Raw genomic sequence first — 12,889 nt, forward strand, 5'->3', positions numbered from 1 at the left:
CCTCTTCCACTCACCAGTAGACCTATGTGGTCACCAGCAAGCTTACATGATTGTTTGTGTGTTCCCGTTGAGTTTCAGTCTTACAGGGGAGTTTGTCCCTAAGGAACTTGATTGCTAGCCTTGATGTCTTCCTGGCGAACAGCTTGCTTATTCTGGTAGTAGCCAGTCATGCTGACATTTTTGTTTTGGGTTTTTCCTGATGATCTTTCTTTGAAGATGTATCTTCTGTCCCTGTAGCTGTTCCAGGCTGGTCTGCTTGTCCTTTCTACTGGTATAATGTCCCCCTCATAATGTTCTGGATGGGACTCAGGATTCCACCTAATGTCCTATACTCTGTAAAGGCTTTGCATGAGGCCTATTGCAATGGGCAAGTTCTACAACCCCTTTTGGGTATTCCAATCAGTTATAGGCTGAAGAGGGGCTTACAAGTTTTCTCTAATCATGTTTCCCCACATTCCTTTCTATCCCAGTCAAGTGTCTATTTTATAATAGTAGACAAAGGAAATTAACATTCAAAAGACAGTCAAGCATTTTAGTATTATTTCCCCTCTTCTAGCTATACCTAGATCCCTGTATCCCAGAGCCCTGTTGTTTCAAGGTTGAGTATGTATCACTATTTACTTCTGTCTCACTTAGGCCATGAAAACCTGTTGCAGTGTTCCCTTATCTATCTTGTTCTTCTACCTCCTTCCCCTTCTTGTATTGCCCTCCGCAACACCCGAACTAACCTCCCCCACCCCAACCCCATTGCTTTGGTTACCTTATATTTCATTAATTCTTCCCTCCATTTATGACAGTCTCTTTAATCCTGTAATCTACCTGACCTTCCCACCACCTGGATCTCTCTTCATCTGTGTTTACCTTCTTTCACATTGTAATTGTTTTGATCATAGACTTACCATCCAGATACTCTGTTCTTATAATTTTATTTTGTTCTTGACTCTTCCATTTGTCGATTGAGTTCAGGATGATGCTGCCACATATGTCATTGTCTAGTTGTTGTCTGTTCGTGTTGGTTCTCAGTCCACAGGACTTCCTTTAGGATGTTTATCATAGCAGGGTTGGCTTTTGAAAAATACCTTAACTTCTGTTTATGCTAGAATGTTTTGATTACACCATCATATTTGATTGACAACTTTGCTGGGTAGAGGATTCTTGGTCGGCAGTTTTTTTTCTTTCAGGATTTTATATATGTCTCCTCATTGCCTTCTTGCCTGCATGGTTTCTGTTGAGAAATCTTAGCTTGCCTTTTTATGTTACACTTCTCTTTTCCCTAGCTGCTTTCAGGATTCTGTCCTTATCTTTGATTTTGGAGAGCTTGATTATTATATGTCTTGGTGATTGTCTTATAGGGTCTATTCTTCCTGGGGCTCGTTGAGCTTCTTGAATGCTTATCTTTTCACTTTTCAGAATGTTAGGAAATTTTTCTTCCAGAAGCTCTTCAACTATCTCCTCTGTGGACTTGTGTGATTGTTCCGGTTCTGAAATGCTGATAATTCTTAAGTTATTCCTCTTCATGTTGTCTAACGTTAATCTTAGGCCTTCTTTAGGTTTTTTTAATCCTTTTTTTTTGCATTTGCTCTTCTATCTTTGAAGCGTTGAGAGATTTATCTTCTATCTCACTAGTTCTGGCTTCTATCTCTTCAATTCCATTCCTTTGCCCTGTCATTGTATTGTCCATTTCTGATATTCTATTAGTAATCATTTGGACCTCTTTCTGTAGATTTTGAATTGTTTCCAATGCTGTATCTATCTTATTTGATTGTTCCTGTAGCACTTTCCTGACTTCTTCGTGATTTTTCTCAACTCCACTGTATAGTGTTTTGATACATTTTATAATCATAATTCTGAATTCCTTCTCAGGCATTTCCAAAGCCTGCCCATCTTCCAGTATGGAGTGTAGGTCTACTTCCAGCTCATTTGCCTCAGTCATTTTATCTCATTTCTGGACATGTGCTGATATGGTCATCTGCTTCTGTTTTTTGGGCATATTCAGGAGATATCTGTGGCCTTAATACTTAGATGTGTGTGTATTTTGGTATTTTTTATGCTTTCTGATTGCCTCCAGGATCAGGAGATGGGCTTCCCTTTTCATTCTTCTTCCTAAGAAATTTCAAGATGCCACTGTTGGTCATTGTGACATAACTCAGGATTTAATTTTTGACCTATTTCCTTTTTAGTCTGTCTGTCCCACTCTACAATCCCCGTTCAGGCCTTTTTTCTAGTTGTAAATAGTTCAGGACCAGCTGTTGCCATTTGGTTTTAAATGGAAACTATCTCTTTAAATTTTGAGGAGATCTGTGTGCACGCATAGTAGAACCCTCTAGGGTGGTGGTGGGGTGTTCACTTGCTCAGGCATCCCCTCTAGTCACCAGAATGGAGGTGCGCAGACAGTGAGAGACCAATGAACAGATACAAAAAAAAAAAAGTATGTCTACACCTTTAGCTCTGTGGTTCTGTCAGGTGTCCGTGGCTGCTCTGATCCTTCCCCTGCTTGGTCTCACCCAAGATGGTGGCTCCGGGAACATCTGAGCATCTTGAATTAGACAGCAGTGGATTTCTTGCTTCTGCTACAAATTTCCCTAGCTGTAAGCCTTCCAACCTTCTAATTATTCCCTTATAGGTGGTTCAGAGTTCTGGCACCATCCCCTGAGCCTGATTGGTCTGGTACTCTGCATTGTTGATGATGGAGCTCTTCACTGCACTTCCATCCGGTCCACCATCTTGTTTGTTCTCCCTCATTCCTTTGTTGATAGGAGTACTCTAGATATGTGAATGGTAGCAGTAGGCGTTCCACAAAATTTGTTGTATACTTAATGATGTTGCTTTTAGGTGTCATAAGTTCTGACTCATAGAAACACTGTGAACAACAGAACAAAACACTGATCCTGCACTGCACCATCTTCATAATTATGGTTATAATTGAACCTATTGTTGCAACTACTGTGTCAATCCATCTTGCTTAGGGGCTTCTTCCTTTTCATTGACCCTCCATTTATCAAGCACTGATGTCTTTTTCAAGTGACTGGGTCCTCCTGATAATATGGCCAAGTGAGAAGTCTCATCACCCTCACGTTTAAGGAACATACTGCGTTTATTTCTTCCAAGACAAATTTGTTTGTTCTGGGAGTCCATGGCACTTTCAGTGTTTTTCACAAGCACCAAAATTCAAACATGTCAATTTTTCTCTAGTTTTCCATATTTACTGTCCACTTTTCACATGCATATGAAGCGATTGAAAATATCTAGACTTGTGGATCTAAGTAAAATGAAATCCTTGACAATGCCAGTCTTTTCTTCATTCATAATGGTGTTATTTAAAATGTATCTTCATCCTCAGGGTCATATCTTTAATCTTTAATACTTTAAGAAGGTCTTACAAAAAGCAGATTTGCCTAGTGCAGTATGTTTCATTCTTTGACTGTTGTTCTCATGAACAATGATTGTGGAGCTAAGAAAAATGAAATCCTTGACAATGCCAATCTTTTCTTTATTTATAATGATGTTATGTATTGGTCAAGTTATGTGGATTTTTTGTTATATTTACATGTGGTTGTAATCCATGCTGAAGATGATACTCTTTTATCTTTATGATTAAGTGCTTCAAGTCCTCTGCTCTTTCAGTAAGCAAGATTTTGTCATCTGCATAACAAGTCATTAATGAGTCTTCCTCCAAATCTGATTCTGCCTTCTTCTTCATATAGTCCAGCTGGTTGGATTATTTGCTAAGTGTATAGACTGAATAAATATGGTGAAAGGATACAACCTTGTCACACAACTTTTCTAATTTAAACCAATCAGTATCCCGTTGTTCTGTTCTAACCATCTCTTGATATAGGTACACATTTTTCACGAGCACAATTAAGTGTTCTGGAATTTCATTTGCCACAATGTTATCCATAGTGTGTTCTGATTTACAGAGTTGAAAGCCTTTTCATTGTCAATAAATCACAAACAAACAGCTTTCTGGTATTTTCTGCTTTCAGTCAATAGCCCTCTCATGTCAGAAATGGTATCTCATGTTTCATATTCTCTTCTGAATCCAGCTTGACTTTCTGGCAGCTCCCTGTCTGTGTATTACTGCAACAGTTTTTAAATTATATTCAGCAAAATTTTACTTGAGTGTGATATTAATGATATTGTTAGATGATTTTTATATTCTATTAGGTCACCTTTATTTAGACTGGGCACAGATATGGATTTTGTCCAGTTGGTACTTGTCTTCAAATTTCTTGGCATCGATGAGTGTGTATTTCCAGTGCCACATCATTTTGCTGAAAGATTTCAATTTGTATTCAGTCAATTCTTGGAGCCTTGTTTTTCACTAATGTTTTCATGGCAGCTTGGACATTTCCCTTCAGCACTTTCAGTCGTTAATCATATGCTACCTCTTCATTGAACACAAACCATTTCTTTTTAGTGCATTGACTTTGTATTCCTTCCATCTTTTTTTAATGCTTCCTCGAAATTCATTATTTTTCCACAGAAGCTTTCAATATTGCAAGTTGAAGTTTAAATTTGTTCTTTCGTTTTTTACATCTTGAAAAATGCTGAGCATGTCCTTCCAATTTGGCTTTCTAACACAAGGTCTTTTCGCATTTCATTATAATACTTGCCTTCTTGAACTCTCTTTTGAAATCTTCCATTCAGCACCTTTACGTCATCATTTTCTCCATTGGCTTTAGCCACACTATGCTGAAGAGCAATTGCCACAGTCTTCTGATATCCACTTTGTTCTTTTTAATAACATTTCCTGACTTTTTAATGTTGTTTTACGTTCTTCATGTATGATTTTCTTGATGTCATCCTCCAACTTCTCTGGTTTTCAGTCATCAACATTCATTGTGTCAAAACTGTTCTTGAGATGGTCTCAATTAAAGTGGGATTTATGCAGTCATATTTTGGTTTTCTTGAACTTGGTTTATTTTTCTTCAACTTCAGCTTAAACTTGCATAGAAGCAATTGATAATCTGTTTCATAGTTGACTACTTGCCTTGTGATGAATACATTGATGATACTGTTCTTCTCTTCTCACAAATGTTGTCAGTTTGATTCCAGTGTATTTTATCTATAGAAGTCTTTGAGTACAGCTGTTTTGTTGTTGAAAATCGTATTTGCAATGAATTAAGTTATTGATCTTGCAAAATTCTGTCAATCAATCTCTAGTATCATTTCTATCACAAAGCCATATTTTCCTAATATTGATGCCTCCTCTTTATTTCTAACTTTTGCATTCCAGGCACCAGTAATTATCAGTTCATCTTGATTGTATGTTTGATCAATTTCAGACTGAAGAAATCAGATGTTGTTGCTGTGGTTAAGTGTTATAGAGATGGTTCTGACCTGTAACTGCACTGCATAGAGTTTCTGAGTCTTGTAAATCTTTGCAGGAACAGAAAGCCTCATCTTTCTCCAGGGAGCAGTTGCTGGGCTTGAACCTGCCAATCTTGTGGTTAACATTTCAGTGCTTACCCTACTGAGCCACAGTATTCCTCAAAGAAGTTTGTAGAATTCTTCAGTTTCTTAATCTCTGTGGTTGGTGCATAAATTTGAATGATGTTGTATTAGCAGGTCTTATTTGTTGGCATATACATATCGTACTTTCACAGACAGCATTGCATTTTTAGATGGATCGTGAAATATTCTTTTCAGTGATGAATGTGACTGCATTTCTCTTCAATTTTTCACTCCTGGAATACTAACCATGTGATTATCTGATTCAAAATAGCCAATTCCAGTCCATTTCATCTCACTAATGCCTAGGATAGAGTCCTGGTGTGGTACTATATGATAAACACTGGACTGCAACTACAGGTTGACTGTTCAAACCCACCAGACATTCCTTGGAAACTCTATGTAGGGTCTCTATGAGCTGGAACTAACTCAACAGTATGTAACAACAATAAGGCCTAGGATATTGATTTTTATGTATTCCATATCGTTTTTGACAACTTCCAATTTTCCTGGAATCATACCTCATACATTCCATGTTTCAATTATCAGTAGATGTTTGCAGCTATTTCTTCTTATTTTGGGTCATGGTCCATCAGCAAATGAAAATCTCAAAAGGTTTGCTCCATCCATGTTATTAAGGTTAACTCTACTTTGAGGAGACAGCTCTTCTCTAGTTATATATTAAGTTCCTTCCAACATGAGAGACTCCTCTTCTGGCACTGTAATAGAACATTTTTAGTTGTTATTCACAAGGTTTTCAGGGACCAATCCCTCAGAAGTTGATGTCCTATTCCTTCTTCTATTCTTTTCTTAGTCTAGAAGTTCCACTGAATCCTGTCCACCATGGGTGACCCTGATGGTATTTGAAATATCGGTGGCTAAGCTCCAGCATCACAGCAAGCCACCACAGCATTAGAGACTGACAGATGTGTGGGAGAGACTTGATGGTGTCAATTAGGAAAGGCACATGAAATTCCACTCCCCCCTAAACTTAAGATTGAATTTAACTTATATAAGCATCTATTGTAGTAACCAAAAATCACTAAGGGATTTTTAAAACTAGTGTTTTGACTCCCTCCTCAGAAAATGGGCATCTGGATGCCTAACCTGAACTTTTTTATGGACACCATGATGTTGAATCCCCATTTAATTCAACAGCTGGTTCCCTGCGCTTGTCAAAATATTCTACTAACAGATAAATCTGATGACAAGTTCACATGCTACCAAAGCAGCGTGATGGCATTCCACTGTGTCCCTGGTTCCTTCCTGGTAATGATGCTTCAATGTCCCAATGACACAGCATTTTTACTCTGCCATGGAAATTATCATTTGAGTAGTTTATCCACTAGCTTCATCTCTTTATGTTCTCAATATTAATAATAGAAGCCTCTGGATATTTCTAAATATAAGCAAAAGCATGAATTTTTGAAGTATTATCACTCATTAATAGACTGGAACAATTTTGGGGTCATCCAGAGCTTGCTTCCAGATATGAGACATTACTGGTTTCAGGTACATCACCAAAATCCAAAATACTGAATTGGATCTTAGGAGACTTTAGGAATTTAGGATTTGAGTTTTGATATTTCACTAGCTAACTTAGTAATTTAATCCTCTGCTTCAGTTCTATCATCTGAGTCACCCTGGAAAAGTTATTTGACCTCTTTTACGCTTCTGTTTTCTCATCTATAAAAGAGGATGATACCTTCTAGAGCTCTGTAAGTAATGAAATTAAAATCATAAAGCACTTATTAAGATAAGCACTGGGTTGCTAGCCACAGTATTGGTGGTTCAAACCCACTAGCTGCTCTCCAGAAACACTATACTGGGTCTCTATAAGTAGGAACTGACGTGATGGCACTCAATAACAACAATACTAAGTAGAACAGTACTGGGTTCATGTTGTTATTAAGTGCTGTCAAGTCTATTCTCATAACAACCTATACAGGATTTCCAAGGAAAGACTGGTGGGTGCAAATTACCAGACTCACCATTAACAGTTCAGTGCTTGTCCACATCAGGACTCCCAAGTAAGAATTTGTGTTATCTGTGAATAATAGTAATCTATTTTGGCATAATTCATATATAATCTCACTTAATAAGACTATGTTGTTGTTGTTAAGTGCCGTCGACTCGATTCCAACCCATAGTGACCCTGCATAGGGTTTCCAAGGAGCAGCTGGTGAGCTTGAACCACCGATGTTGCAGTTCAGACGACTTTGCAATCTGAGACATTAGCCCACAGTGCCACACCAGAACTGTAATGAGAACTAAATGGCATAATAAATATTGTCTTCAGTTTTAAATGCTGCATAACAAATTAACACAAATTTAGCTGATTAAAACAACAGCTATTTATTACTTCAGAGGTACTATAGGCCAGAAGTCTAGGTACAGGTTAGCACAATTCTCTGCTTAGGCTTTCACTAGTCTGAAATCAAGGGGTAGCTTGACTATGTTCCTTTCTGGAAATGAGAATTTTCTAAATTCTGTGGTGGTTAGAAGACTTTATTTTCTGGTTGTTGTAGAACTGGAGTCCCTTTTTCTCACCCAGGAGCCCCTCTCAGCTTCTATAGGCTGCCCACTATTCCCTGTCACATGGCCACCTTCACAGCATAACCATCACTTTTCTCCAAGCCATCAGGAGTATGTCTCATTAACTTCTAATATCTTGCCACAAGCCAAAGAAAATCTGTGCTTTTAAAGGGCTCCCATGTTCAGTTCTTATCATTCAAGATAATTTTTCTTTAGTCACATAAAATAATATGATTAAGGACTGTTATCTCATCACAGACAAAGATTTGGTCCACATTTACGGGAAAGAGATTGTGTAAATGTGAGGGTCACTGGGGATCATTTTTGATTTCTACTTACCATATACATGAACATGGAATGAAAACTAAATATGGCATACAAATGGAATTAAGCATTATGGTAAGTAATTTTTATTACTGATGTCATCATGATTATATGAGATCAACAAATTCTTTATCTCGATAAAGAGTATCTCAATTCACCTGACAATGATGCAACCAGAACTTAATGTTAGCTTCATAACTCCTTGAATTCTTATTCTTATGGACTATTATATTTACTTCCAGCCTTCCATCTGATTATTGCCTCACCAAACCACTGCACTACCCAAGAACAAAGTTCTGTAGAGAAATCTGTTTCTTTTGTAGTCATCATTTATCACCCTTTCATAGATGCACCAATCCTGAAACACCCTAGGGCCTGGTTGTACTCCATTCTAAAACAAACTATGATATTTAACCCAAGAATTACAGTCTCAGCATTTTTTATTCAGAAGCAGCAGGAGTGAGCTGAGGACGACCCACCTGCCTATCACTTTGTCATTGTACCAGTGCTCACTAAGCTGTCATCTACTGTTAGAGTCTCAATAAATAAATATATGATAAAAGAATGTGTAGGGAGAGGTTGAAAGCAATTATATATCATATGTTAATATACAATGGTAAAATTTAACTGAGAAATCATAGAACAGCAGCTACAGGTCTTTTGTTAATGGGAGTGCCTTCTGAACAGGGACAGAACCATTTCTTTGCAGAGATTAGTAAAAATTTCAAGCTTTTGTTAGGTATCATTGAGTTGACTCCAATTCATAGTGACCCTATGGATGCTGTCCTGAGTCATCCTCACAATATCTCATATGTTTGAGTCCTTTGGTGCTATGTTGGGTCATCTTGTGGAGGGTCTCCCTATTTTTTGCTCACCCTTTACCTTACCAAGCACAATGTCCTTTTCTAGGGAATGTTTCCTTCAGATAATATGTGCAAAGTAAATGAGACAAAGTCTCACCTTCCTCACTTCTAAAGAGAATTCTGGCTATACTACCTCCAAAACAGATTTGTTCATTCTTCATGGTATATTCAATACTCTTTACTACCACCATATTGTTGTTGTTGTTGATGTTGTCAAGTGCTGTCGAGTCGATTCCGACCCACAGCAACCCTGTATAGGGTTTCCAAGGAGCAGCTGGTGAGCTTGAACCACTGACCTTGCAGTTTAAATGGCTTTGTAGTCTGGTGCATTAACCTACAGCACCACACCAGGACTCCACAACCATATTACAAATGGATAATTCTTCCTCTGTCTTCATTGTTTATTGTCTAGTTTTTGTATGTATATGAGGCATTTGAAATGCCATGTCTTGAGTCAGGCTCATCTTAGTTCTTTAAGTCACATTCCTGTTTTCATACTTGGAATTAATTTGTATCATATAAAATAATTAATATAAATGACAAATTATATCTCTGTAAAATTCTGACTATATATTATCAATATGATTTTACAAGAATCATCTTTTCTAAGACTTCATTTCTGATGCTTTAGGCAGGGGATGATACTGCCTACTTCAGAAGATACTTTGAGGATTAACTGAAATAAGATATACTAAATTTTTAGGACAATGCCTGGTAGAGAATGGACATTTACCAGGTGGTGATTATTGTTATTATTGCTATAATTATTTACAGTCTGGGAAATACTAAGCTCTCAAATAGATTGCTTTCTTCATTATTCCTCAATACATATTTCTTGGGTTGAAAGGATCTGTTAAAGGGAACCATTTTGAGTGTTATTAACCATAAATAAGATGATCATTTATCTATTTTTATTTAGTTTTATAAATAAATGTATAAATAGACAAAATTCAATATTCTTCCTTTCTCCCTCCCTTGTTTCCTCCATTCCTTCATTTTTTGTCTGTCATTCCTTTTCTTGTTGGTTTCTCTCTCTTCCTTCCTTTTCTCTCTCTCTCTTTTTTTTTCCCAAGCAGATATTATTCTAAATTTCCGAACAACCTATGTTAGCAAGTCTGGTCAAGTTATCTTTGAAGCAAGATCAATTTGCATCCACTATGTCACAACTTGGTTCATCATTGATTTGATTGCTGCATTGCCTTTTGATCTTCTGTACGCTTTCAACGTCACTGTGGTAAGTACAAAGCTCCTACCATGTACCATTTAGGGTGTGTTTTACTCCACATATTTTTTCCATATGTTTAGGTTTAAACATTTTTGGCAATTTTTACAATCGTCATTTGGCACACTTACTCATAAAGATGCAAAGATGCCAATGATAGACATGCCCGATTCTCCACTTAGAAAGTTACTTCCTTTTGAAATTTACACGACCCGTTTTTGCTTTTTAAATTATCCAGAACCAGGATGTGCAAAAAGCCTGAATTTAACATGAATACAAGGAGCTCTGGTAGCGTAGTGGTTACGAATTGGGATGTGAACCTTAAGGTCAGCAGTTCGAAACTACCACCTGTTCTGCGGGAGAAAGATGAGGCTTTCTGCTCCCATCAAGATTTATAGCCTCAGAAACCCTGTACAGGGCCGCTGTGAGTTGGAACCGACTCCACGGCACATAACAACAACAACTAACCTACTAAATACTTCATTAAGGAAATCATCTGTAGGAAGATAAGCATCACTTTATATTGTTATTAAGTGCTGTCTAGTTGGTTCCAAGGAGCAAATGGTGAGTGTAAACTGCTGACCTTGCAGTTAGGAGTCCATTGCTTATCCTAAGCACCACACCAGATGTCACTTAAGTAGAAATATGCCTGTAGAAGTCTAGAGAGAGTTTGAAGGTTTTTTCCTCATTTTCTGACTGTTTTAGCATGTCATTATTTATAGACAAAGGCAACATAAGACCAAAATAGATAGAGAAACCCTAAAATTACAATTGGGTAATTCAAGCAGTTTAAGAAATTCTTTTAAAAATGCTAACTGGGTCAGTAACTTAAATGACACAATGACTAACATAAAACTTGAGCTTTCTCTTGAATTTACAAGAATATTTGTAACTTTTTCCTTTTTCTTCCTTTAAATCCTTTATTCTCCTGTCCATCTCCTCAAAGAAAAGAAAATGAGCTCACATTGAACTGTGACTATGTTTACTACTTAGTGAATGATATTTTTGAAAGTTCTAAGTGCTCCTTGATAAAATAGGAAGGCCTGTACAGAAGCATATTAACACTTTTTGGACCATGAATACAATTTGCTGTTAGAGTAGCTAATTTTAGCAAGTAAAATTTACTAAACATAAGTTCAGACTAAATAAATTTCCTAGTCAGTTGACAACATCCTGTAGAAATAGTATTTCCTGTCAAGAATTCAAAGGTAAACTTTTAGTATTAATAAAGTGATCAGAGTTTCAAATATAGCCATTATTCACATTAAAATGAGCATAGAACAGTAATCTTGACTTGGTACAGACTTGGACAATTGTTATTTGTTGCCTTTACAATAGAGTTTTTCTTTTGTTTTCCTAGTTTTTACTTTTTTTTCTTGGAAAGTTGGGAGTGTCAACATTTTTAGGAGGTTTATAACTCAAATGAAAGGAAAGCTCTGGGGGGGAAATCTACTATAGAATATCAATCAGTGCTATATTAAATTGTTATCCAGGCTTTTTAAAGTGCTTTTTAAGATTAAATTTGACTAGATAAGTATACTATAATGAAAGAGTAATGACTTTAGAAGGCTTTTGCAAACTGCATAAGAAATCCAAAAGTATATGAGGGGGCTTCAATATGTTCATGAAAAAGTGGAATGAAAAGACAATAGATTTTTCCAAGAACTTTTTGAAGCCTATTGTATATTTTGCAAAATGCTTTAAAAAAGAAAAAAAAAAGAATTCTCCTGGCAAAATGTAAGATAAGTGTTAGTTAATGAAATTCTGTTCTAAATTAATTTGCTACTTTACTACTGAGTGCTTATAATACATCTTATATTTCATCTCTTTTTGGGAACAAAAAAAATAAGAGAATTTTATATATATGAGGGCACTTCAAATGCTCATGGAAAAACAGGCATAAAAAGATAATGGAATTTTCCCATGAACTTTTGAAGTCCCTTCATATATAATTATGTAATGTGCATGTATGTGTGTATCAGTATTTATATATGGAGATCTGGCGTGGTGTTGTGGGTTAATGTGTTGGACTGCAAAGTTGGTTTGAATCTCAAGGTTGGTGGTTCAAGCTCACCAGACACTCCTCAGAAACCCTATACAGGGCTGCTATGGGTTGGAATGAACTCAATGGAACTTAATGATGACAAAACAACATATATAGACTACTGTGTGATTCTATAGGATCAGCACTAGATTGTGAATCTCAAGGTTGGCAGTTCAAAGTCACTAACTGCTCCTAGGAATTCCTATGCAGGGTGGCTATGAGTTGGAACCAAATCAACTGCACTTGACAATAACATCTGGGATACAGGAATTGAGACATGGTTGTGATGGGTAAAAGAGAGGAAATAATGTTAAGATACTTGGCTGTCTTTTGAATCTCGGTTTCCCTTGCATACCATTGTAAAACAGACACTTGAGGGGAAGAGAAGGGAATAGCCAGAAACACCACCATAGAAAGCTTGTAAGTCCGTCTCCTGTGGAGCCTCTG

At 36.9% G+C, this 12,889-nt stretch overlaps 1 protein-coding gene across 1 annotated transcript in view; it reads left to right on the forward strand.

The window, feature by feature from the left end:
• The window catches only part of LOC102832836 (potassium voltage-gated channel subfamily H member 8-like), a gene marked incomplete at its 3' end in the record, with an annotated part of 520,053 nt that overhangs the window by 404,256 nt on the left and 102,908 nt on the right, over positions 1–12,889 (forward strand). The window contains exon 6 of the mRNA XM_006874245.1: positions 10,253–10,410. Coding sequence (XP_006874307.1) covers positions 10,253–10,410 — 158 coding nt within the window. The remainder of the gene's footprint in view (positions 1–10,252; positions 10,411–12,889) is intronic.

The sequence above is a fragment of the Chrysochloris asiatica genome, unplaced genomic scaffold (assembly GCF_000296735.1).
Source record: "Chrysochloris asiatica unplaced genomic scaffold, ChrAsi1.0 scaffold00267, whole genome shotgun sequence".
In the NCBI taxonomy this organism is placed as follows: Eukaryota; Metazoa; Chordata; class Mammalia; order Afrosoricida; family Chrysochloridae; genus Chrysochloris; species Chrysochloris asiatica.